Source organism: Manacus vitellinus, unplaced genomic scaffold (genome assembly GCF_001715985.3).
Source record: "Manacus vitellinus isolate BGI_N305 unplaced genomic scaffold, ASM171598v3 scaffold_14_pilon, whole genome shotgun sequence".
NCBI classification, from domain to species: Eukaryota; Metazoa; Chordata; class Aves; order Passeriformes; family Pipridae; genus Manacus; species Manacus vitellinus.
This window is the reverse complement of record NW_021939063.1, coordinates 12,937,269-12,965,237: the sequence shown is the minus strand read 5'-3', so window position 1 is coordinate 12,965,237 and position 27,969 is coordinate 12,937,269. Positions and strand designations below refer to the sequence as shown.

At 38.5% G+C, this 27,969-nt stretch overlaps 1 protein-coding gene across 1 annotated transcript; it reads right to left on the bottom strand.

The window, feature by feature from the left end:
• Nucleotides 1-25: 25 nt before the first annotated feature.
• Nucleotides 26-26,519, bottom strand: ARHGEF3 (Rho guanine nucleotide exchange factor 3). Its single transcript, XM_008921224.2, has 10 exons — nt 26,401-26,519; nt 15,727-15,834; nt 9,673-9,843; nt 8,643-8,705; nt 8,176-8,272; nt 8,000-8,076; nt 6,842-7,099; nt 4,308-4,478; nt 2,922-3,108; nt 26-1,995 (listed from the first exon to the last, which is right to left on the bottom strand). The coding sequence occupies exons 1-10, from the start codon at nt 26,494-26,496 to the stop codon at nt 1,649-1,651; spliced, it is 1,575 nt and encodes a 524-aa protein (XP_008919472.2). The 5' UTR covers nt 26,497-26,519; the 3' UTR covers nt 26-1,648.
• Between the last annotated feature and the right edge of the window lie 1,450 nt (nt 26,520-27,969).

Sequence of the window (27,969 nt, the reverse complement as noted above, 5' to 3'; positions counted from 1 at the left end):
AATTACAAAGCCTGAAACAGAAAAGAAATTTGATTTTTTTTGAAAAACTATAAATACAGAAATATGTTCTATAGGGTAAAAATGCCATTTTTTTAAAAAATAAAAATACCTTGGTTTATATTGTTTATCATCTTGTCACACAGATTTCTGTAATGCATATCAGCATATATATATGTAAGATACTTGACATAATACATTTTCTGTAAACTTGTAGAACACAAGAAAAATATTTTTGGCAATAACTTAAGTTTTTCTACTTTTGTTTTGACGAGTACTTTGCACAGGTTATCTTGTGTGATATCAAGAATCATTTAAATTTATTAATATATCATTTTCATAGCTTGCCACAAAGCACTGGCATTATTTCTTATAATAAGAAATAAAATATCACCCAGGGATTCCTGAAAGTAACAGGATGTTTAACTGTTTTTAGACTGCATTTAAGTGACTCACCTGCTTCTCATTACAATGAGTAGATTAAATCAGCCACCAGAAAACACAGTAATATTTCCAATTACAGCATGAGATTAAATGCAATAAAAACTTTTAAAACAGAACTTGAGGAAAAGAAAAAGGATGTAATACATCCTAAAGGAAAAACAATTCCCTTTTTGTTTAAACTTTCTCTACATAATCCCATGGGGTATTTGTAGAGCACCATTTATATAAAATCATCACTTAGTTTTAAAACCAACTACATGTAATTGTAAACAGACATTTACAGAAAATTAATTGTTTTAACATTAGTTTAGTGGTGTTTAAAACCAACAGTGGAGGTCAGTGGAGTGCAAAATGCTGAAGAGGGCCTATTCACAAGCAAAAGCTCTTTTCCATTCTTATCCTGTTTGGGATAATATATTTATGGCACTGAAAGCAAACTACCAGCTTATTTACAAATACCCAGTATTCTCAGCATTTCATTTAATTCAGTGCTGGCTGTAGAGGTTTGGTTGGATTTTTTTATCAGTTGATTACTTTTAGCATTACATGCTTTGACAAATAAACCACATCACTGTGCTGACCACCTGAAATGTCCAGATTTTAGTAAGTTTGGTTGCTGGATTTTAGGACAGCGCTTCATTTTGAAAACTTAATCCCTAAAGAGTCCCTGGTTCCATGGCCTGCTGTTTAAAGTTCTTGTTGATTTAATATCACAAGAGTTCAGACAGGTTGTGCAAGATAGTTTTCTTTTTTTCCAAGAAACTATTTTTTCCTTCCATGCCTTTAAGAAAACTTATTATCTTAATCCCCCATCCTGAAACTCCATATTATGTCCACATCTTTAGCTGCCCCACTAAGGGGCAAATAAAGTACTTAAAATCAGGAAAAGTTATTTATGTAATGCATATATAAACAGTAGCTTAGAGATTCTGTTTACAGCAGGACATTGAGAATAACTGGTCAAGTACCTCTTTCATCCACCTTAGGTGTTTATGGAACATAATCACAGGACATGAGTTGCAAGAGATTCCAGCTTATACAGATGGGCAGTCACAGTACTACACTCACAGGTACGAATACAAGAAGGACTGCATTGACATCGTCACAAAAAATATTCTAAAAGTGCTTCTCCAAACGGTTCCACATATGGAATGCAAATACTGTACAGGTAAGAGACAGGTTTTCTTCCACGAACTGTAAGTTTTTGTCAAACATTGGTTTCTATTTGCTTGTCGTGTTCGCAAGAGTTCGTCTGTTCCATGCGCTCGCAGTCGCCGCTGACCTCGCTGGTGTCCATGCTGCAGTCCGACTCACAGTCCGACTGCTCCATCTGCTCCAGGCTGCATTCTCCCGGGGCAGCTCTGCGGCCGTTTGGAGACAACACAAAATGTGCTTCCGAGTTCAGCCCGCCAGCCTTGCCCGCACACGCCGCCTTCTCCTTGGCCTGGCGGATACAGTTCAGCCACTGCTGCTTGTTGAAGGAGTCATTGGCTTGGAGAGAGTGAGTCTGGCTTTGAGATCCGCTTTTGAAGCTGACTCTAAAGAAGTTTTTGACTGAAAAGAAACAATACACGTCAAAACCTTGAATGCTTTGGTTGAACGGATTTTATAATCAAAGCGTATATTTAAGTAACAGAATCTGAAAAATATTTGCCTTAATGTGTTTTCCTGCCAATACCACGTCAGACCAAAGAGAAGAGTCTGGGTATCTCCTTGTTTTGTGGGTCAAGATCCCAGAACACCACACGCTCATCTAATAATTTCATATTGCTGGATTAAGTGATTTTGGTTCTGCCATGCACGAGCTATCCATAAAGCTCGATTGGAATCAACAGGATCAAGGCTTTTCCCACACTTCCAAGCCTCTCTTTTTACTTCTCTGCAAAGCAGATTTCCTTGTACCAGCCAGAGACTGCCTCATCTTTTCCATTCACTTCACTAATACAGCAGATATGTACAAAAATCCCTCGAACTTTTGATCAGGTAAGTGAGATCCATGATACCAAGTGAATTTGTTCAAGAGGACCCTTGTAATAAAACAAGCATCTTTATTATGAACTTAATTAGAATGACATTAACATGAATAGCTGCAGTCTTGACACTGAGTGCTACAGTATCTGCCAGCTGAAAGCTGGAATAGCAGTCAATGCCTCCATAATACAAGGAAAGGCATGATAGCTAAAGCTTAAGATTTCAAAATACACTTGCTTATAATTTTGCAGTTTTGTCACTATAGCCTGCATATTCTCCCCTTCTCCATTCAGTACAAAAGAAGGTATGTGGAGAAATTATCAATACATTGAGCTTTGAGAAAGAATCTAAAAGAAACAAGTTACAACATAATAAACCAGTTTGAAACAAAAAAATCAAGATACTGGATTAATGTGAATTTTAGAGAAAACATTCTGATGTCTCATTGGCAGGTATCTTAAGGTTATAATGATCCTACATAAGTCAATAAAAAAAAGGTGTGGTCATACTTCTCTCATTGTTGCTGAATGCACCGCGGATGGATCCACCCAACCGAACTTCTCCATCCTGCAAATCTTCCAGCAGGAGCTCCCTGACGGGAATGGGCTGCCGGTACAGCTGGTAGCAGAGCTGCTCGTTGTGGGTGATAGCTCGTGTAATCACCAGCACTTCTTCAAAGAGGAAGACATGCAGTTTCTGGTAAACAGTAATAAATAATAAAGCATTATTCCTTTTTTTAGAGAGTCATTAAACCAGATTTATTTAAACTCGAGCATGTTATAACCTTCAGCTTTCAACAGTCAAAATAAATATCCCATTCTTCCCACTACATGTCACAACAGCATGCAAGTATGTAAATACAACAACTTAAAAACTTCTAGAATTATTTTTCCTGTCCTCTTCTCAGTTTCTTATGTCATAATCCTTTCCCAGCTGAGGCCTTGAATCATGCACAACATTTCAAAGCTGTCTCTACAGTAGCAGCATGCTTATACACATTCTTCTTTCTGACACTTAACTTTTCTCTACTGCCTCTGTTAATAAGAAAGAAGCAATCTTACTCATCCAGATATTTTTAATGAACAATTAAAAGTGATCTTCTTACAATTCACATGCTGCTCACAACCAGCTTCCCCACCGGAAATATTCACTCTTTGAAGCTCAGAAAATTACTTTTGCTCCTAGGTGGCACAAGTCACCTGTTACCATCTTTACATTATGTTTCTCCTGACACTTTGCCATCTTCAGTGGCTTCCAATAATAAACAAGCTGAAATTTTAAATTCATTTCACTTGATATCAGGCACTGAAATAATTCGTTTTTCATTGCCAAAATTTGCTTCCCAATCACAAGTTCTTTGCTTCTAAATCTAAATAAACACACTGCTTGCAAGTTTAAGAGAGACAGAGCTTCAGATCCATTTAGCTCACTGTCCTATCTTCCAGTAGCTCATGTAATTATATAGTAATTATAGCAGAAATATTTCCAAATATGCCTTGGCAGTCTTTTGATATTGAAAATGCCCATCTTCATTCTATATTTTCACAACAGATGCCCCATTTTATATCCATGAATAGTCCAATTTTTTTACAACTTGTGCATCTCTTTATAGGACACATAATCCTGCAAGTATTCCAGTTTTATCGGATTCACTATTTATCCAGGATATTGTTAGGCCCCACAACAGACAGAGATACATATAAGCTTATTATCACACTATATAGATATTTAACTACTAACAAAAATGATCAGTGTTATATATAACAGTTAATATTTACCAACTTCCTAGATATTAGAGCATGAGGTTTCTCTGTGTATGCTCACAGCTCTTTTAGCTGTCATTCAAAATGAAGATACCTTTAAAAGCTATTTATGATAAAATTTTTATTCCTTACCACTCCCCTGTTGTTCTTCAGTTCACCATGACAACACAGAGCACGTGAATTATCAATCAATGAATCCCTTTGGCCTTCTTCAAGATAAATAAGTCTCTCTTTGTAATACTGGCATTCGGATTCCCCAGTCTTTATGTTGATTTCAGCCACTATGCCCTGAATTATATTTATCTACAGAAAGACAATACAAACACAGGACCTTTAATTAGACAGTCCAACACTCAGAGCTATCTCCTAATAATTTGAATGGTAGCTACAATTTTGTAATTTTCAGTATATTTTTCATTACCTTTTGCAGAGCAGTCTATAAAAGTATTAATAGTAACAACAGAACTAACCAGACTACAGTGTACAAAGACACTTCAGTTTGGTTTTATTATGGCTTCTCACTATGGCTTAAAAATCTGGTATTTATCTCTTTATAACAAAACAAAATAGGCAGAATTAAGATAAACAGATATAAGAAATATAATCAGAGATGTATTTTTGCCAGCTGAAATGTGCCAATAAATGACACAGGACAAACAACCTACCTTAAAAATGTTTACTTAAAATAGATAATAATTCTCTGAAAACTGCTGCATCACATCAGAGAACAAGAAACAGAACTATCAAGATCCCTGTCCTGCAAAACATGCAACTAGCCCAAACCACTAAAATCTCAGCTGTTATTCATTATTAGTTATCCTCTGGAAACACAGTAAATTAATTGTATTTTACAATTCCACTATGTGCATATATCTACAATTCTATTATTGAAGTAATAATTTTCTTGCCTTTTTACTTTAAAAAACGTTAAAAGGAAAGCTTTGCCTTTTCTATAAAAATATTCTCCTTTATCTTGAACATCCTTATACTGTGCAGTCCTTCAGGACTTTGATATCAATTTTTCTGAAACTTAAAATACAGCTCCTTAACTGGGTGTGTGGATGTGGAGTTTATTCAACTCCAACAGTGATCAGAGGCTGCTCAGATGGATCAAATTCAATTTTATAACTGGAGGTGGAGCAGGGGGGTGGGTTGGGACATACCGGCCCAAAGAGGTAGTTCAAGAATCTGCTGATCCCAGGAGATTTATCAGGGATCAACTTGGCCCAAGGTGCTTAAAGCAGATGGCCAGCCAGGGAGACAAACATACTTCATAAGCCTTGGACAGTGTTAAGAGCCAACCACATACAGTCATTTTTGTTTCCTAATTTAACTTGGCAGATACACAATTTCTGACATAAATCGCTTCAAAGATCATCACAAAGCTATGTAAGGCTATTGAAATATCAACAAAAATAATTATTATATTTTCTGAAACAATAAAAAATACAAGTGTAGAAGGAAAGCATTTAAAACATTTTCTAGAAGATATCGCCAGGCATTATCTAGGAAAGCAAACTTCAGAAATAACCAGAAGAATTCTTTGAGATATTTATGATTTTTGTTTGGGTCTTACAGAATAGGCACAAGGGAAAATTGTATTTTATAGATTACATCCAAATGTGAGTATCCAAGCACTGAATTTAAACCATATTGTCCAATTTTACAACAGAGAAGTTAAGCTGGGCAAGAGATTTGAGGAAGGAATAGCAGAACAGTGGTGAGGTACATGTGTTTTGAAAGATGGATTTTCCAAACAGAAGCAGGGCAGTCATTTTTCAGCAAAGGAATACTAAAAGGTACAAAATATTAAAGTGTAGGCAAATCATAAATTTTGTTCTCAAAATACTAATTTTACTTATATTTAAATACTATTCAAAAGCAGTAGGACAGTGATGATACTTATTTATTCATTTCTTTACAAGTGTGTTTCAAACAAATCCGCTACAGTGAACTCATTTACTTGCAGATACACATTTGTGTGTATGTGTACATATTATTGAATTTAATGTGTGTGTATGTATGTGTATATATATAGATATATATATATGTGTGTGTGTGTCTGTGTGCGTGTATGTGTGTCTGTGTGTGTGTATGTACATGAGAAAACAACAGAAGTCTTAGCAATATCTGAATTGGATCCTTTTCAATTAATGAAGAAGTTTTAAAGCCTTGGATTTATTCCCCTGGTTTTACTTCAGAAAGCACAACACAAAGGAATTATGGAATTACAATTACAAATGAAAAACGGGATGAAAGCAAATTTCAGAGCACCTTTCCTACAGATGTTAATTACTAGATTCAGAGGTTATGTGAGATCTCAAGCCAGGGAGTAAAACTTATCTGAGTGATCTAAAACCTGAAAAGAAATCTCCCCTTCACTTAGATTAGAGTGGAAAACAACACTGACGGGTAAATACAAAATGGACAAGGATCAGACAAGACCTGTGTAAAACACCTTCCATCCTGTCACTGTTTTTTAGTATCACTTTGCTATTGAAATAGGTTTTACCTGGGGGCGTGGTGCTAGATATTTCATGTATTATTTTCAGGTGTACATATTAAGTATTTGCATTTTTGTATTTTATGCAGCATTTTATGTAGCACTCATTAATAAGCTAAAAGCGCTATATCTCCTAAAAAACCCAAACCCAACAGTAACTCACAGCTTCTTCAAGGTGCTGCTGATCTGGATGATCATTTGGTGTGTGTCTCAGAATTTCTCGGAGCAGCAATGGGTATTTAACCAAACGGCTTCTTGGGATGTCCAGGAAATTCCAAAGGTCCAGTTTGCGGCTGAAAGGAGACTCCAAGCAGCGCTGCAGGAAATCCTGCACTCTGTGATCCTGTTTCTTGTGATCCAGTAAAGCTTTGGCTGCTACTTGATTGCTGCAGTAGCTGTCATAGGAGTTCAGGCATGGAAGCTGAGGAAAGGAAGAAATTATTGTGCAGCTGAAGCAAAGCCCAGTTTGCTCTACTGAAAGTTTCAAGTGATTCAGGATGTCAGAAATTCACAGTGAGACTCTTTTAGCTGGAGATTTATCCACAATTTACTGATGATAGCATTTCCAAGATATATAAGTTTTACAAGGGTCCTCAGACCTTGTTCAAAATTTCAGTAATTCAGAAGCACTTGCTCATCTCTCAGTGCCTAAAGATCTCCAATACTATTTCAAAGCATTAAAAATATCAATGACTTAAGACTGAGAACTACTTAATGCAGGCAATAGTTGAATACAGAGGCCTGATGTTAATTGTGAATGGAAATAAAAGCCTAGGAATGAGTACTCCCAAACCTGGCCTTTTTTAGATATGCAAAATTCTATAGTCAAACTTCTATATTGCCCTCAAGAACCTTAACCAAACTAAGACAACAAAACTGTGCCTTAAATATGAAAAAAAACCCAAAACAAAACAACTTTGACAACTGGAACAGAATGACATTCAAAACTAACTGTAGGGTGCCCTTATACAATGTGACTTTTCAAGAAAACCAGAATACAAATGGGGGCAGATTCTAAATTGACCTACATGAGACAAACTCTAGTCTGCCTCTCCATTTTTGTTTAAAGTATATTAAATACAGCTTGTCTCCTGAAGAGCAAAAGCTTTAAAAACAACGTCCTAGTCTAAATCTTCTCATGGAAAATCCCTGAAAACAGAAAATATTCCATTATATCTCTAAATAGTTGCCCTACCTTTAAAAAAATTCTGAGAATATATTTTTGACATGTTATGCTAGATATGAAAAGGAATTTGTCTGATAAAAACTATGTTACAGCTCCAAGCTAAAACCCCAAAACTGGTTATGAACTCTGCCTTACCCAACCCACAAGGATGTGGCCAACGTGTTCTGTTGATCCATCAGGTTTCCTGATTTCTTGAAGTCGCCTAAGAAGATCTGATCATTAGAAAAAAGAAGAGAAACCTCACTTAATAAACCAGGTGATTTTAAATCTACGTGTAGTAGCAATGCAGACAAAGACTGTTGGAGTTTTACCTTCATGTAGAGGAATTAGGGAGTCCAGTGTTCCAAAAATTTGGTTCAACTCTTGCTCTGTCATTATGGAAAGCTTAAGCATTGGGTCATGATAAGCCTGAAAAGAAAAAAAAAGGGAGTTCTGTAATTAATATATCACTGGTAGTTGAAAAATTAGTATTTAAAGTTCCCTGTAAGTAAAAACAGACCAAGTGCTAAGAATACAGACCAACTGCTAAGAATATTTTGAAGTTTCATAACCATATATTAAAATTATCGATTTCATATTTAGGGGGGTGGGGAAAGCAGCACATTTAAGTGTTTCAGAAAGAATGGGGAGATAGAAATAAGCTTTGGGTTTCTTCCCTCCCTTACTGTCTTAGCAATTATAAAAATCAAAAATTATTTTTAAAGTGTTATGAACCAATTAATACTGTTTGTTGTGGTTTGTGGTTTTGGGTTGTTTGGGGTTTTTTTAATAAACATACCTTTTTTGCCAACTTCAGATCTTCTATCAGGTCTTCTTCTCCTTTGGAAAGTTCAAAGATTGCCTGTAAAACAGACACAAGTATTCTAAAATATCTTTGTTTAATCTATACTCCACTTACTGATTTGATGTTATATTTTGACCAGATGTCTTAATACCACGTAGCTGGTTCCTGGAATACAGCTCACTTATTTGGGCTGTATCAAGAGTCCTGGCTTCTGCCCCAAGACAGCAATGACTGTTACACTGTGCAAACAGTTTCTACAGTTTATTTTTCAATAAGCTGCCTTTGAAGTTCTCAATTACAGAAGTTATTTCCTATGAATTCTTGTACATTGTTAAAATCTGCACAAGAAATGCTTGGCACTACTTTTGTTTGATTTATGACTCAGTGCCTGAAGTATTCTCAGAGATTGTTATAAGCTTTGTTGATACTACCCAAAATTTCTTTTGAAAATAAAAGAAGCTTGCTTCTGTAGGAGCTCTGTGTTGATTGCAATATGAACTATTTAGACTTTGTCATGTACTACACATTAAAACCACTGACATACTCTTTTTGTTTTGGAAGGCATCTTTTGATCAGTATGTCATCTTTCTAGCACTGGAAACTTCCTCAAAGACAGTCTTTTCCAACAGGGGAAATGATGGTGCATTTCTGTGTGTATGCATCACTTGCTGGATACCTGTTCCTGCTCCTCTAGCATTGCTGGACACCAAAATATCAACCATGACCACAGAAAGTGTCACACAGAACAGGGACACACGTGCAGCCCCTCACAGGACAACAGATCTCAGTCACTTCACGTTTATGAAGGAAATATGATGAGCTGATTTTTATGAAGAATATATTCATCTAATATAGGTTGAGTCCTGTAGACTAGGGATGGAATTCTGCTTCTAGTGGAGTGGTGATATTCCATTTAATTGCAGGAAAGCTTCAAGTGCCATCCCAACGCCCACTAGAATTCCCAACTCCATACTTTACAGGCAACTTTCGAACACGCAATTTATGGTTACAAAACAACACAGACCTCTTGCCGCTTGATTTCCTTGGCTGTGAGCATGTGATTGACACAGACATCGAAGGTCTCACTCCACAGTTTGCTGTCCCTCCGTTTGGTGCTGGCAGGGGGCACATTCCGAGCCCAGGGCCGGGGACTGAGCAGATCCGGGCGACTGTCACTGCGGAAACTGATGGAACGCTGCGGATCCGGGGAGGGATTGGGGTTATGGTTAGAACAGCTGTACTTATCTTGCTTTCTAAGGGATTTATATACACAGTTCAGTGCAATAAATATATTATCTAATATTAGTTTTTACTTTGAACTTCACAGGAGTTTTAGTACTGGGAATGTAAGAAAAATTATTTTAATACATCTTCATGGAAGGTCAGTACCTCCAATTCCTGCAGTGAACTATGTCCATGTCCTGCCCTCAGCATGTTCAAAACCTATGCAATGCATTCATATACCATGCAACAAGACTGAACTAGAGACAATGCAGAATGGTCCAACACACTGAATTAACATAACTGATCAGAGTTTCAATTCAGTAAACAGAAATTATTCATGCATTACACATATCTACCTCATTAGATCTCTGATACTTAAAAATTTAGAATCAATGCAAATTTTAGAAAGTAAACTCTATGAATACTTTTTTGGTTAATTTTGAAAGAAAGAATTAATTGTTACATAGAACCTCTGGAAAGCTAAGACAGCAAAATCTGGCAGATAAACTTGTCTTGTGTATCAACTGAAAGTCAACAGAATTGTTGGGTCTAATTTATTTTGAGGGGTGAGAGTGTTCATAGATGTCTGTACTGAAAAACAGTAAGTCCTACACCTCAAAGATATCAGATGAAAGTATGCATTATATTAAACACATATTACAGGTTTAAGAAAAAAAAAAAACTTTTCTCAGGTGGGGAGAAAGAGGGTTCATAAAGGAGATTTCCCTTCAAAACCTTTCCTTTTACCTTACTAAGTGTCTTAATACCTGAAAGCATCACTTTTGGTTTTTAACTGTCAATCATCACAGATTTGATAGGTATCATCATTACAGATATGTCCATAAGAGGATTAAATAATTAGTGCCATAATGCTCTAACTGACCAAACTGGTTTTGATACATGGAGAAACCCTTTCAACTGGTTACATCCTGCCTCTTCAGATGTATGGATCAGGAAACTAATCCACATAGAAAGGTGTGAAATGGGTAGCTGACTGAAATGAGAACAACAAACTGTTCCTTAAAGTTATGTCAATATTCAGATATTAATGTTTGTGACAAGGAACAAGGCAGGTTCTTTTCACACCATTTGCTCCTACTTTACTTCTCAGCAGCTGAAGAACTACATTAACAATCAGTGCTAGCAGATAGCAAACTGAAATAATCACTATTGGTTCTACTACTGTGGAATCTTTATTAGTACTTCTGGAGCCCCTAAACTCCACCAATGGGTACCAGCATCTCTGTATCTACTATGTGGTCTGGTCCTAAAATTCAATAAAGCCAATTTTAAGAGAGACTTGAGAGTTCTGTTTGCCTGTAGACTCTTAAAAAGAGTTCAGGCTAAGGATGGATACTTCATGCTCTTATTGTGCTATTTTGAAAAGATTTCTTTCTTCCTTCATTAAAATTAGAGGCTTCTTTTTGAGGTCCTACCTCTGAAATGCCTTAACTATTTCACATAGTTGAAATACTCTACACTTTTGTTGTTATTTAAAATGTGCCTTACATAACAGAATCATCTTTCAACTGCCTTGGGTAAGAATATTTAAAACAAAATAAATTCTCTTCATTTCCAGGTTGAAAGCACCACATACAAAGCATAAGACTTAAAATTCTCCTCTGAAGAGCCCATAAAATGCAAACAGTGCCTATAAAAACAGTATGTTTTTACAATATCAGAAGACATATTATATAAATAAAACCCATGCCTTTTAAAAGAAGCCATTCTGAGTCCCACTTGGAATTGACAAACCCCTTAAAAATAAACACACACACACACAAACCTTCCAAACCTTTGCAAGTCAGGTGCTAGTGTTCCTTCAAGAGTTAAGAAGACACAGAAACACCTGTGAAATTGCATGCTTAATTTACACTTGTTATAATAAGGAATCATGGAACCTGTTATATTCACAGGCAAACGAGAAGATTGGGGAAAAGAGGCAGGTGCATTGCATCCATAAATCACCAGGAGAATGCAACTAAGCAGAACATTCCATGGCCCAAGGTGGAATGCCCCTTTCCATGCATTCCCATCCAGGAGATAGCTCCTTTGTGGTGGGTGTTCTCGTAAAGGAATGTTTTATGTTGAATGAAGAAAGCACTTGTAATGAACAGCACCAGACAGACGGATTTTTAAAGTAAACCTTTTAACAATGTCTTGTATCATGTTATAAAATGGCACACAGCCATAACAGCAAACTCATATCACACAGTGCTTTGAGAAAAGTAATGTAAGGGGCACAGGACTGAGGGTATTTATTTTATGGAACAGAGCCCTAAAGTGAAGTTCTACCAAAAAGTTTTAAAAACAAGTTCTCTGATGGTGTCTTTGGTTGGTACTTGCCAAGAAGGGAAAAGAAAAAAAAAGAAAAGAAAAATCAGTCATGTGATAGAATCCCATGAAGGAACTGCAGGAATGTCAAAACAGCACTTCTACATCTACAGTCTTTTAAAAATATTTTACTAGTTTCTGGCTTCCTTAAAAATCATGTCCCAGACACTCTTTAAAAATTATGGCCATCTGTGGTGACTGAAATTTTCATAGAATTCCAAAAACTAAAGCAGCCAGGGAAGAATCCAGACACAACCCCTCATTTTGTTTACTGTATTTCTCTGATGGCAACAGCTTTCCCTGGCTGTTACAAGACTGTTGCTATGAAGGGTCTATGTGTTCCTGATGTTAATTGATGCAATTAGCAAACCTTAATTTCAGCTGCAGTAAAGCAAAGAGCTTCATGTGCTGTGAAAAGGGCACTACTGATCAAAGCCCCAGCATTCAGGACTGATGTTAAAAAGAGTTTTCTTCTTTGGGATTTTTAGAAATTTCCGGTGTCCTAAGACAGATAAAAATAATTTGGACTCCCTACTTAAATTCAAGACACACTGATGAAGACTGAAGCTGCAGAGGAAGCCAGCCAGACTTCCATTTCTCTCTTCAGCATCAGCTGGAGTTCTTTTTCTGATCCTATTTTCAGCTTTTAAGCTGAACAGCACAGCTGTGAATAAGACCAAGCAGATCATCACAATCATTAGTCTGTCTCGATAGAGACTGAATATATAGCTATAAAATAAACTGGTTTCCCAGGTGGATGAACAAATAAGAATACCTGCTTAGTACGAGGCACCCTGCAGATATACAGACAGGCTGTCAGAGATGAAGCTGACAGCACTGTATTAGTCAGCTACTCCACAGTGCTCTGTGTGACAGAAACAAAGACTACAAAGAGTCAACAAAAAAAAAGTCCAGAAAGAAAACCAAAACAACTTTATGTGTTTGTTACTTGGAATCCTTATGGAAGAAGTATTGAAAATAAGTGGACAATTGTAATAAAGTTGAGTATAGCCAAAAATAATCAGATACTGCTATAATCAATAAAATATGCAAAACATGAAAAGCTGCTAAGAACATATCTTAAAAGATACTACACGAATCCCAGACACAGAGATGTTTCTCTTCCACCTGCATGCTGAAAGTCTATTAATATAAAATAGAAGATACATTTACAGAGGTAAGGAAAATTATCCATAATAAACTGTTTTCCTCTTACATGTATCTTCCATTCAGAAGAATGTGTAAGAAGGTTTGTTTGAAATGCCATAAAGGAATCTCAGAACTTTCTAATTCCTTTTACTGATGCTGTTGGAATAATCTTTTTAGATAGATGTTCTGTTGGCTTTGTTTTGTTTTCTTCCAGGGGAAGAAGTCATTTATTTGGCCTGTTGTGGTGATGATAGTACTTTACTTCACTTTACTGACATGGAAGATCTAAGCAGCAATGCAAGAGGAGACACTAGTTTTGACTGAAACAACAGTGAAGATACATTAAAGTTCACCCAGTAAGAAAAATAAACTTTTTACTTTTTTTTACAGGAAATTACACCATGAAAAGAAATCCTGCTCTAAACTGTTCATAAGACACAATGACAGCTATGTCAATACATAATAAAGTGAAACAGCTATATGTGCTTCCCAGAATGTTTCTAAATAATTCCAAGTGGGATACCTGAGCACAAGGTCAGTCTTTTTTGTCCCTGTTCTATAGTTACTGACAAAATCAGATAAGAAGTCAATTTACAGCCAGCTATGAAGGCAGTCTTGAGGGACATCACCAGCATTCATCACTTGGAAATGGATTCAGACCCAGGATTTAGAGAATACATAAGCTGATTTCTCAACACAGCTCCTTCCAGCACATAGTTAGAGGGGTTGGTATGAATAACATCACTGTTTAATATGCTTAGAAGCAGATAGTTAATTAAATATATTCTTATAGTCATTATGAACAGAACAAGACAGAAATGCTTGCAACAGCAGGACTTGCAAAGCCACTATTTTCTCTCCTATTTTTGACAAAATTTGCCCTGAAACACATTTATGCAGCTCTCATCTCAAGAAGCTGCTACTACACACATGAAAGGACAGTTGTTTTGGATAGTCTAAAAGGACTTTATTAGAGACAATACTGTACTGGACACTGTGTACAGTGGCAGAGGCATTCACTGCAGAACAATAGCACAGGTACCTCAATGAGGCCAACAGCTGCGTAAGGCTGGGAAAAGGGAAGCGCCTCACTCAGCTGCAGTTTAGCCAAAAATTAATTCACTTTCCACACTCCTCGCCACTGGAACTAATGCAGCCCTTTCAGAGCAGGGCCAATTTTTCCTGGAGGCAGACTATGGAGGAGATTTATACACCCCAGGGAATACAGGCATCTCTGCCCCAGTCACGCCAGACTACACCTGGCCCAAGCCCAGGCCGAGGGCTGTGCAGACATTCTGCTGTTCCTCCAGCCCTGCACAGCAGCTTTCTGTCCAATGTCTGCACCTCACACACCGGAGGAACCGAAGACAAGAAAACCAATGTTAGAAAACCCCTGTAATATCTGTTTTCTAGATAATTACCACCACAGAAAAATAGGGTCTTTCCCATGACTTTTTATTTGTCATAAGACTCCCTGCTCTGAAGTTTTATTTCTTTCCTCCTTAACAGGTAGCTTCAGTAATGCTCTAGTTTAGCTGATTTTGATTAGAACATTTTTAATACGTTCAAGTTATTTTTAAATTTCCTCTCAAAGAAACTAAGGTTGTTAAATAATGTTCTTCAGATCTTATACGTGCTTACTTACATAAACTGTTTTAAAGAGGAAACAGTCTGGCTTTCTAGGCCAGACCCACAGCAGTGCTGCAGCTCCCAGCTGGCACTCGGCAGAGCCATTAGGAGTTGAGCACCCAAATATTTCGCAGTCTCTAGGTCTGAAGGCACAAATGCTTTATAAACTAAAGTTCCATTACTCTCTAAGTATGGTAAATACTATGCACCTAATCTGTAACACAGAAACTGCATTTAAAATTTGCTTACCCTTTACTAGTTTTCATCATCAGCTTTGGAAAACGACTTGGAAATTTCCAGTTGTCAACTAACTCTTTTGTTTAGGCAAGATCAAAGTTCACTATACAGAAGGAAATTTAGCAGTCCTACATGACCAACTATACCAAAAATAACACTTTCAAAGAAACCAACCAAAATTAATAGAAAGTGTCATGGAACATTCTCTTCATCAAATTTTAAAAGCAATCGTAATCGTTTAGTAAACCATTTTTATATGCTACAGGTGCAATAGTTTTCTTACTGGTAATTGAAAAGCATTAATAATCTGGACAGAAAAGTGGTTTTTTGAGGTGAGAGTTGTGAGTTTGAAGCTGAGTGACTTGATATTCACAAGTGCCTGAAGTTGTTTGGCACATCACAGTGGAGTGTGTGTGTTATGTGCATCACCCATTGCCAGGGACCCAAAAAAACTGTGGCTGTGTCCACATACCCCTTCCAACAGAGTTGGATCTGCTGCCATTACCTGCAGTGTCTGGCTGAACCTCTTCAGTGGAGTGGCACGGACAGGAGGAATGAGATTGGCCAGGGATGTGACTCTGGAAAGCGGCTTGACCCGTTTGTTACTGGGCTCCTGTAGCAGGGGGAGAGAGGGGGAAGGAAAAAAATGGGGAGAGTGTGAGTAAAATTAAACAAAGATTGCTGAGCTTTTACTGATTTTCCTAAGAAAGCATTTCTAACAAGCCAGTTTGCAAACCTGGCCCATAATTAGGGCAGTAAATAAACAACAGCAGCTTTAAACACTGACAGTGATAGATTGCTCTTGGCTGGTACATACAGGTCCTAAAACAGCTGGAAAATGTCATGATGGAGACTTGGCATGGCTGGGAGCAGAGGGAGAGAGGAAGGTAAAGAAAGATTAAATAATTTCATTATATTAACTCATTCTTCAAAGAAAAGTTTTCAGCAGTGCTCTGCAGCTAATGCACATCGTGATAATCTCATCAAAAGGAATACTTTCAAATAAAAACAATTCTGTTTATTTCTGTGCCTCTGGCACTGTCAGCATGTGACTCTATTCATTTAAATGTATTTTATTCCAGAAAATATAATTCAGACAAAAATCTCTAAGTCTCATTGTCTTTGAATTCATATTCCTATAGAAATACATATACAAGCAAACATATAAGTAGCATGTTTATATATATTTATTTTTGCATAAAAAATAAAGGAAAATGAAACAAAAATCTACCATATAGCATTTAATTAAATATTTTTCTTTTCATATATACTTTCAACAGCACAACAGCACTTAAAGTAATATATAACTTCAAAATAATATGCTAACTGTCCTGCAGATATATATTTTTAAAAAAATCAACAGAAATCGTAACACAAGAAAAAGGTGGTTATAAATACATAAAAATAGAACAGTTACCCTTGGCTTCCTAACCTCCATCTGACATTTAACAGATCCTGAACAGCACATGCAAAAGGCAACTTTTGACAGAAAAAGACCCAAACCTTCCAAGTGAAGTTAAAAAACCTATCCAACACCATATTTCAAGGACATCCTAAAGTAGTTCATCTTTCTTTTTCAGCCATGCTTATAAGGTTTGTGTAGCTTTGCTATGCCTCCAGTTGCCTAGGCATAGCTTTAAGAAAATGAAGCATGCCTATTATCCTTTTCTTCAGAAATATAAATCCTTCCGGAAATAATGCAAATCTGTCAACCTTTCTGATACCCAAAAATAAGTCTCGGGAGCGAAGATCACCATCTGTATTACTGGCAAGAAAAATTCTCTTCTATTAGTGCAGCAACAGAGGAAAGGTGAGAAGCAGCTACATATTTAATTTACTTCTCAGCAGGCAGACCTGGAAATCCATAAAAGCCAGCTGAGATAAGCGACAAAGTGTTTAACCCTCTAGCAAAAATAATGTATTCCATCACACATGAAACCTGGCATTAAAGAACTGTAGCAGCCCAAATCACGTTAAATTCTTATCTTCACCATTGCACTGTTATTCATAACCCTTCCTTTTCAGCAACCACGTCTTTGAGACAGGTTTTAGAAAGAGTATTTTTTACGTCATTGCAGCACCACCAGCATACTTATCTACAGCAGCACCAGCAGCATGACATTCCACTGTAATTCTTCTCTAACTGGTGGCACATCATCAGCTGTTTGTTTTTTATGATTATTCAGAATGCTAGTGCTGGTGCACAGATAATATCCCATGGCAGAGCTGCTCGTTCGGGACTGTGCTGCACTGCAGTGGAAGGACACGACGCCCCAGGCAGAGCTGGGCAGTGCCATGCCAGCAGCACAGCCTGTGCCTGTGCCAGCAGCTCTACCTGAGCAGCAAAGGTTACTTAGGCATCAACAGCCCAGCTCAAAAGCAAAACCTGGCAATCAAGGTTGTATGGACTTTCAGAAGAAAGAGAGAGAAGGATTAGGATTAATAGAAAAGATTACTCCTCCTTCACTGCCGTGTCCTTTCTGGTATCTCACAGCTTTGCTGCAATGTGTGTGTGTTCTAGGAATGAAAGACAAAACCCATGAAAAAAAACTGAGGCTTAACAAGACCAAGTGCAAGGTGCTGCACCTGGGTCGGGGCAAGCCCTTGGTATCAATACAGGCTGGGGGGTCCATCTCCCATCCATTTCAAGGAGAAAAATGCCAAGGCAGTATAGTTTTACTAACGTTCATGCTGCAAAACCTCACTGAAAACAGAAACTGATGCTTAAGACAACGAACTCCAGTTTCAGCCACCATCAAAAAACATTAAGCTCTTCTAGAGCCTCTTTCTGTGAGCCACCAGAGGCCAGCTCTGCTCCCAGCAGGCAAAGCCAAGTTAGGTAACTGCAGTTCTACCCCTCTTGTGTCAGCACTCCATCTTGAGTTTCTCATGCAACATATGGTGTTCTGATTTCACTCTGAAAATTCTGACCAGAATTCCAAACAGCTAAATACATAGTTGAAATTAAGAATTCAATTTTACGGAAAGAAAATAGCATTACCACAGGACTCTCTTAAACAGCATTATTTAGGATAATTTCAGAAGCCTGAGACTTTTTACCAAGGAGCTCTTAAAGTAAGTCTTGTTAATCATAAGTTGTTAAGTATGAAAAAAACTTTTTTTGAATATTTCTAACATGATTTTCACCTTATATTAGAAACTGTCTGATAGGTTAAGATACCGAGCTGGAAGTGGAAACTCATCATATCTTAAGTGTTCCAGATGTCATCTCCTTCAGAGAAAGACAACAAAGATCATCAGCACTGAGTCACCTCTTCTACCGTGGAAAAATTAAGTTTGTACAAGTAAGGCTTTGCCTGTGCAATGAAAATATAGCACTACTGGAGCAATTCTAAAACCATTAGATAGTAATAGTGAAACTGTAAGACAGTCATAGGATTTCTGCTGTATGGTCTAAAATCATTCTGTCTCCACCTCCCCTTCCATCAACACCCTCATCCTCAAGCTGCATCACATCTCCAAACCAGCACCACAGAGAAGCTGAACAAGCTACTGAGGCCAATGATCTGGACAGGGGAAAATTCCTCAGTCAACTGCAAGTTTTAAACAGTTTTTCTCACCAAGGACTCTGTTCTTCACAGTCAGCAGATCAAATAGAAAGAGAAGACTGTGTGAACTGTTCTGCTTTACCCAGAGACACTGAACAGAATCTGCACTTGCACATTAGTCCCATAAGATCAGGGAGCTGCTCTCCAGATGCTGCTTCCCAAGCCGTTTCAATTTTATTAATTTATCTTAAAAATAATAAACTGCCTTTGCACCTAGGAATTCCTCGTGAATGTATTCATTACTTTACTAATTTGTCTCTGAAAAATCTCTGATGTTCCAGTTAATCAGTAGTCCCACGATCCTTTGGGGTATGAATCTCAGCATGTGGAAATGCAGAATTGTGTCTGCCCAGCATGAGGAGGCTCCAGTAAGGACATACTGCACAGGTAGAATGAACATCAGATTCCAGGCACACACCTCTGGGTGCAGAGCTACCAAAAGTCATCACTCCCCATTCCCTCTTGCTCTCTCCTGCCCCTTCAGGGAAAGTTAGAAGCAGAGGGGATTGAGAGAGAAGATTTAGTGGCTGCATCCAGTTGCAACACCATCACCTGTCCAGACTAGGAAGTGGTTATGACACAAAAAATTCAGGAGTTCTAATATTTTGCCTGACTTTTTAAAGTCGTCATTATTGGTATTAAAAAAAAATCTCATTTCGAAGTTTTGAAATTATTGCATGTTTGACTGCATTTGCAGACTCATGAAGGCTTGCCAAAACAGTACGGGAAGTTAAAAAAAAAAAAAAAAAAAAAAGATCCAGACTACAGTTTGGCAGAGTTTCCAAAATGTGGAGCCGGTATATGTGAACAAGTAACGTTAATCTGACAAGGCTTTAAATTTGATATAAGGCTAAATAAAGCTGAGGGAAACATGAGTGCACAAACTTCAAAGGCTGAACAGTCAAGTGAAATCAAATTAATACCTGACTAGGCTAGAACAAAGAGCAGATGGCTTTTGGAGGGAGCTGTATATTTGAACTCAAGACGACTTCGGTAACATTTGAATTCAGAGAGGAAAAAATTTAAGCGGGAAATACCATGTATATATGAGCCTCAGAAAGAACTTGAAACTGTGAACAAACTGATTAAAGCGGCAAATCTGTGTCCAAAATATGGATGGTTCTGAAAACCAGAGTGGACATTCCAAACAACTACTGTGTCCTTTGGAGAGAGTCTGTTTTTATAATATACTTTTCTGAAAAATTAGTAGGAAGAAAGACTAATCGCAATGGCATAATCCCAATTTAAGATGGGAAGCTATCAGATAAGTTTCAAAGATGCCATGCCTCACCATTTCTCTAATTTGGCATGAGGATTGCTTCTTTATTGTAATTTACTCTGTGGATTTTATATACACACACACACACACACACACTTGTAGTATCTTCTATATATTAAACTCTAAGCCAATGGTTTAGACTACTGAGTAAGCAAGGAAAGCTCTATCTTTTAACGTAGAACCCAAAAAATTAGTCTTCTGCTGTGGGACAGCTGGAAAACTCATACAGCAATGAGCTGCAACTACAGCACTACAAGGAGCCCAGGTAAGATCTGCCAACTCCCTCTTCAGTAAAATGTAAGTCTTTTTGCCTTGCATAACTGAGTGACGTGTTGCTTTCTAAACTGTGATATGGTCATTCCAAAATGACAGCATCTTGGCAAAAAGGTAACTTTTGTATCATTATTTTTGGCTCTGGTACACAAGAATTACCATATGAAAGCCTGAATCTTAGCACACAGTACCCATTCCTGGGGCAAGCTGAGCATCCAACAGCCACAGAAGTGTGATAAAGCAGAAGATCCTCTGAAGAATCAGGCACTTAGATTAGTTGCAATGTACTGACAGCTAAGTTGATGTTATTTTTATTCCTCCTTTAGCGAAACTGGCACCTAATAATTGGATATATTTATCCAATAACACACTGCACAGATAGGAAAGCTTCTAGGAGCCTATTTAGGAGAAGAAACTAATGCTTTGGTGCTCTTCATCTGCAAAATTAAAAAAAAACAAAACAAAACAAACCACCCTCTTTTAGTTGTATGTGTAAAGAATGGAATTTTCCCAAAGTTCAAAGCAGAGTGTCAGAGTTAAATCCATTTAATGATATCAATCAGGTTTTGATACATTATCATTCAACAAGGCCACCCACAGCTTAATTATCACACTTTGATGGCTAAATTGCTCTAGCAAAAGACTGGTTTTCATTTTCTATCAAAATGAACAAAAGCAAACAAAAAGAATGAGGCCAGATTCCCTTCATATTGCCCTAAGAACATCAGAACCAATGACCTGGATAACACACTGAATAGTAGTTGAGGTGCCATTTAAAAGATCTTCACTTGCTCCAGTACCTCACTTCAAAATTCTTTCCCTCTCTGCCCCTGACCGGCTTAGCCACTGATTTCCTCCCAGTGAACAGCAAATGGATGGTCACTGCTGGGATGATTATTTTTCCAGCTGACTCTCCCACCTCTTATCAGCAACTTCAACAACAGTCTCCATGTCAGAGAACTGGTGCTGAATCTGACAAACAAGGGAAAATATTTCCCCGAGGAGTCATTACACTTGTGTCTGCAGCACTGCTGTGACCATATTGTGTTCATTTTTCTGGTTGTATTTAAAACCAAACTCAAAAAAAAGGAATTTACAGAGGTTTTTAAGGCAATGCAGAAGATCAGTGCTGTGTGAAAACTGGTACAGGAACCTGGCGTTTTAGAATATTAGAATTTATCCCTTCAAAGGATTTACCTTCAAAGGCCAACTAACCTTGTCTCAACACACATACAAAGCTGAAATCAGCAATGCCTCTTAAAAACATCCTCCTTTACCGGAGTTCAGTGCTGAGACAACTATTTACAGCAGTAATTCCGGATTTGGGGTTTCTAACTTGCTTAACATTTTATAAAAAATATGCCAGGTTGTTTGGGTTTTTTCCTTTTTTTGATATGAATCAAGACAGATACCTAGAGCATTCATTCTGTGTTATGGAAGCATTCATTAGGGCAAAATGTTTTAAATTAGTCTCAAAAGCGTTAACAGTGTAATAAATGGAAGACATTATAAATTGAAGCAGTACAGTAACCTTTGTTTTAAAACCTAATTCACAAGCAGTGCCAACAAACGCAAACAGAACCACTCTGTTTCAGACTTCATGTAACTGGCTATATTTCCATATGCCTATACTTTAAATGTTATTAGTTTTTAGTCAACTTTATAAGGGTAAGTCAACATTTGTCATGGCAGGAAGCCCAACAATATTATTTTTATTAGTCTGCTACTAGTTAAATTGGCCTCAGATTAAACAGTTCTAATAAATGCCCCCAAAACTCGGAGTTTAATAAAAAAAACCCCACATTCAAGCTTTGTTCCACAGGATGTTATCAGTATTTAACCTTCAGCAGGATAAAAAAACCAAACCAAACAAAAAAGGTTAAAATAGAAAAAACAACCTATGTTACAACAGAGTTTTTAACACAGCATTTAACCTAAAAATAAATTAAGCCAGGCATCTCAAGGCTTTTGTACCTTCAGAGCCAAACAAGTCTAAAACATTCTCAATTGATTTTGGCACTAAAAAGACACCTTTTTTATACTTGAAACAGCAGAGAATTTGCCTTTGCTTCATAGCATCTTAGAAATATTCTGACTGGCAAATTCTAGAACATTGACTCTTCTAGAACTGAGGCCTATGGTCAAGAAAAACAAAGTGACTCTAAAGCAGTTCTCAGTAAGTTCAGTGTTGCACAAAGGTAACTACAATCATATGCACAGCTCCATCCTAAAACCTGGGAGAGGCATCCCACCAGTAAAACTGCCAGCATCTCAAGGAGAATTTATCCAGCAATTTAAGTAAGTTGATACATAAAGGCAACTTAATCATCTAATAAATTATGAGTGTCAGTGATTCCACTTTGCTTCAAATCCATTAGGTTCCATCCACCACCTAAGTTCCCTGATGGGAGCAGGAGGAGGTTTGTTATTCCTCCTCTGTCAGTCTCCACAAAACCACCAAGCAAATAAAGCAAAATCCAGGGACACTTAGTTTTAATCACAGCACATCAAAGAAGAGAACCTGAAAATGATAGTTGGGGTACAATGAAAAGCCATTTAGGGAACTGGTGAAGTATTCCCAGTCAAAGACAAAAGCTGAAGTCTGCAGCATGTTATCCCATCATGTGCTCCTCAAGGACTGACTCCTCCCTCACACTGGCTGCTCTCATTAGTCACCATCGATTTTATTTGCCTCGTGCAGGACAGAACCACTGCACTGTCAGTAGCATAAGAACAAGTTGCATCCACCTATCTTGACTGATCACTCATTTGCAAAACCCAGAAATCAATATATCTATCAGAAGTTAGGAAATGAAGGCCAATTAACAGAAAAACCTCACACTGAGGTGAATTAACACAAGCAACAGAAATCCTGAAAAACCCAGACAACTAATGTAGGGTTGATTAAATTCTGCATTTCCTCTCATTAGAAGCTGCTTGTACAGGCAATATAAGAAAGACCTTTTCCATTCTGGAACAAACTGGATACTAACCTGGACTGCCAATTAACCCACAGACATCATATGGCGAGTTACTGAATGAAAAAATAAAGACAAGCTGTTTGTTTCACGCTGCCATTAAGCAGAACAGATCAGCAATTCCAAGTGGAGAGGTTTGACATGTTTCCAATTACACTACACATGAACTTACCTGAAATATGCCAAAACTGCAACTCGCTAATATTTCATTACAGTGAAACACATACATTTATGAAGATCAAAGAAAATTCATGACTTGGAGTTTATCTCATAATCTTTTGGCCCCTCTCGTCTGGCTCCATGCCTGGTTCTCCTGTTAATGATGTGCCATGGCCTAGGGGCCCGTGGGTTCCCCTTCACATCAGCCTTCCCTCACTCCCCATGTGGAATCAAACCCCGTCCTGAGCAGCAGGCAGTTCAGACCTCTCGCACCTCAGTGCTGTGAGGATATCAGGAGACAACAAAAGACAAACTGCAAACAGCCCTGATTCCTTGGTCTAAGATTTCTGCAGTATAAGAGCTGTAAGCAGACATGCAACATAGCGGAGATGCAAAGCAATTCTATGCCACCCTTGTGGGTTTTGGAGCCTAAACCCAGGCACTGTGTTGGTGCTTGTACAGCACAACAGGACATCCTTACTGTGAGGAATTCAAGAGTTACTTCCATGACTTCACACTGAGGCCTTTAAACCTCAATCTGTGACTGTGAATGCTCTTTCTCACCTGCTGAGGGTTTGCTTTAGAAAGGGTGAGAAGGGAGCTGCTTTAACCAGTGAAACAGCAAATGGTGTTTATTATTAGCAGGAAAGGTGTGGGGCTTCTTAAAATTTAGAGCAAGCAAATTTTAAGGTTCATTAACTGTCTCTATTTCTGAATTATGGAAAAGCTGAAAGAGCCCAACAGCTCTGTACTATTTACACCTAGAATTGTACTACAGGATTTTGTGTAGAACATACAATGATGTTATGTAAACATCACTGTTTACATGCACCATTGTGTATTCTTATAGTCTTTGCTGTATTAACTGAGGTACTGCAGTGTTTGTTGTCCTTAAACTGTACTTAGAACTATAATAAATTAACTGTACTTTGACTGGAACATTAGCATTTTATCAGAATGCAGATTTTTAGTGTTCGGAAATTTCTTGTCATTGTTTTGTGACTGTGCTACTTCTACAGAGTTTATGCCAAGGGAGCTGGTGTGGCTTAAATAAAGAACTGAAGTAGAAAACCTCGGTTCTCTTTTCTGCCACTAACCTGTTCCTCAAAACATCTATACAGCAGAAAATCTGTTCTACTCCAAAAACATCAACAGTTACACACAAGTTGGGTTATTCAATAAATCGACCAACTTCACATGTTAATAATTAGGATGAAACTCGATTTTCAAAGGCAGAAGTCCCTAACCCGCACACAGCAAGCGTTCTGGTGTAGTAACAGGGAACTGTGGTAGAAGGCGCCCAACAGCTTTAATGGCCTTGTAAATACGAGAGGCTGGAAGAACAGCTTAATGTTAGAGCCTAAGAAACGTGGATTTTTCTCCCGCATATTGACAGATTTTCAAGAAACAGGTCCTTATAATGCCTTTTCCAATTAGTACCTTTTATTTCTGCTTCCTTAACCAAATTTTTGGAGTGGTGGGTGGTCCTACCCTCCTAAAACAAATAGAATGTTTTAAAGTTTATTTTTCAGAATGCTGGAAGTCCATCTTACTCTCGGAAAATAGCCTGAAAGCACAGGGTGCATTTTCTTACTCGTATAAAACACAAGCTGTTTGCACACTGTAATGTTGATTGATCACATCTGTTATTCAATACTTCCTCATGCTCTCAGCTTTCAGAGTGTCTTTGAAATTTGACTATAATCAGGCTGCTTTTCCAACAGTAACAGAGCGACACTCCAACTCTTCAGATTTGATAATCCCATTCATTCACAAAAAAACCCCTTCATGCAGTAAAGGCTAAAAACATGTTTCTTTAGTATTACGATTAGTAAAATGAGTACCCTTAAAAGAGACATTTGGTACTTAACAGCTTGTGTTTTATGTAGATTCACCCCTACACACACACAGAGGGTGTTACTTTTCAAAACACACAGTAGAAAAAAATTCCACTTTGCTTAACTACAATAATTAAATCTCTCTATGTAAAGGTACACTGAAAAACAAAAGTGCAGCATCATCTAGTTAGTTCTTAGCTTAGCTTAAGCATCACGATTAAATATAAGGTCACCGGGCTTATGTTACTTTTACCTTAGGTCTATTCAACTGCTGGAGGTAATTAATCTTTGATGGAGATGTATTAAATGCACCCAAATTTAGGAAGCTGTCTTCAAGTTACTCAGCAAACAAGACTAATAAAGAAGCTATATATTTAAGTGATAAAATCTTCCAGACAGAAATGTTATCCTTCCTCAAGAGCACTCAGAATCCTTAAGGTCACTGTCCACCCAAACACAAAGCAATATTAAGCTAAGGTATCCAATATTTAAGCCTTTCACAAACATTTGCTCCTGAAACATTTCAGCATTTCTGAGAATTTTGCAAATGAGTATGTCATCCGGGTTAATGAATAAGATTTTTAATGTCACTTGAAAGGTTTTCATGATTTTTAAGAACCAGAGTAGTCAACCTGCTGGTATGGCAGAGTTTTCAGCTAATTGTTGCAGAGTTTTCAGCTAATTGTTCATGGGATTAGTTTCCTGTTTACTGCTGATGAGGAAAAGACACTTAATGCTTTAAGACACCATTTTTCAGGTTTCCTCCCAGTTCCTGCATAAGCTTAACACTTTGTAAGTCATGGTTAGTCCAGGAATAAAATAAAAATAAATCACTTAAGTAAAACAGGTATTTCGCAATTAGCTACTTTAAAGACTAATTCTAATTTCTTCAAGTGATAGGTGACAAAAACCTAAATTCCGTTTCTTGCCTTATTCCAAAAAGAAATTCAATACCTAGAGAAGGCGGTAAAAGATGCCTGACCGAATCTACACATCGCAGCCCGTTCTCAAAGCACGTTACTTTTCCCCGGAGCAATATAAAGAAAAATAAAGCCGCAACTGTGTAACCAGTAGATCAAGTACCTCGGTCTCTTTAGCTGGGCTGGGCACAGTCTGCACTTCCAAGGCACAGTTCGCCCTCTTGACGGACAGGTAGAAAGGATAATCCTTGGCCACCATGGTGGCGGCGGGAGGGGCGGGTTCGGGGCTCACCGCCGGCTCTGTGCGAGCACAGGGGGTGCAGCCGCGGCCGCGCCGGCCCTGCCCGGCCCCCGGCAGCGCTGTGGCTCCGCGGTGCCCCGGCCCGAGGCTCGGGGCGCATCACCCGCTCCGGCTCGGGGCGCGACTGCGGCAGCGGCAGCGCCGGCAGCGGGGGCGGAGCGGGGCGGGCCGGGGCGGGCCGGGGAGCCCCCGCACCCCCGGGAGGGGCCGCGGAGCTGCTGCGGCGGAACGGGCACCTCTGCCCGGCCACTGACAGCGGGCACACCCACGGACAGGGCCGTGTCACCTCCCTGCTGCGGAACCGCCCGGCTCTTCGGGCAGCCGAGGGTCCGACCGGAGCGCGGGACTGACCGGCAGCGGTCCCAAAGGGCACAGCGCTCCCAAATGAGCGGTCCTGTCTCAAATACACACTGGACTGCAGTGGCTCCGCTCCTGCTGATCAGAGAGGGAACCTGCATCGTGTCGTGGTGCCACAATGTCTCTGCTTTCATCCTCCCTCCCCCTCTCTCCGCCTTTTTCCCCCCATTATTATTTTTTCCCATTTTTTTTTCATTCACCCATATTGTTGTTTATTTCCTGTTTGGCAAGCTAGAGTTTGTTTCTTGTGTTTTTTAAGTTCCACACTTTTGTTGCCATTGTTCGACCAAAGAGCTCCCCTGCTCGCACCCCTCATTGTAACAAGCTGAGAAAGTGGAAAAACACCTTTGCCTCGAGTGTCTCCTAGGGCATTTCAGTGTCTGTGCAGCCAGGCAAATTCTGTTTGATGGCTACCTTAGAACAAAGGTAGTGAAAATTTCCTGAAAAGAGAGAGGAAGCGTTAAGGGCCCTGTCGGCAACACAGGATCAATCTGACAGAGACTATATGGGAGACAAGGAAAAGGAAACTGAGTAGGAAGCTGGATGGGGGAGGAGGGAAGGATATTTTCAGCCAAAGGGAAACGGCACAACCAAGAATAACTTCATAGAGCTTGAAAAAATAAACTGGTTTTAAAGGCAGATCCTATGATGGATGTGGCTTTACAAGCATCTATTTTCCTACAGGCTGTTAATCAGATAACAATGACTTTAGAATAAGATTAGTCAAATGGCAAACATAATCCTCATTTGGACACCATCCTTTCACTTCACCAATATCCCAAGCACATGATCCCAAGCATGTGATAGCTCTCACGCTTACCCTCCCTATGTCTTTTCAGGAGCACCTGCAGTACAGCCAGGGATGCTATCCCACTGCCTGCTACACCTTTCTATTCTGTGGTAGTCTGCCTATATTTTGGTAAGCATCATGACAGGCTATTTTTCTTTTGGACTCTCCTCTAAGCAGCTCCTGCTGGCCACCACTGGAGATCTGGTGTTAGGTTAGATCAATTCTTGCAGCAGCCCCTTCCTTTCCATATTTCAAAAAATATGAAAAGAATGTAGCATTTTATT

What these genes read in the sequence shown, in the direction of transcription:
- ARHGEF3 (XM_008921224.2), bottom strand. Translation starts at nt 26,496, where the DNA reads ATGGTGGCCAAGGATTATCCTTTCTACCTGTCCGTCAAGAGGGCGAAC. An exon ending in AGGAAATCAAGCGGCAAGAG is followed by an intron (nt 8,706 to 9,672) that starts GTCTGTGTTGTT and finishes TCTGTTTTACAG; the next exon opens with GCAATCTTTGAACTTTCCAA. An exon ending in ATTCAGCAACAATGAGAGAA is followed by an intron (nt 1,996 to 2,921) that starts GTATGACCACAC and finishes GTTTCTTTTCAG; the next exon opens with TCAAAAACTTCTTTAGAGTC.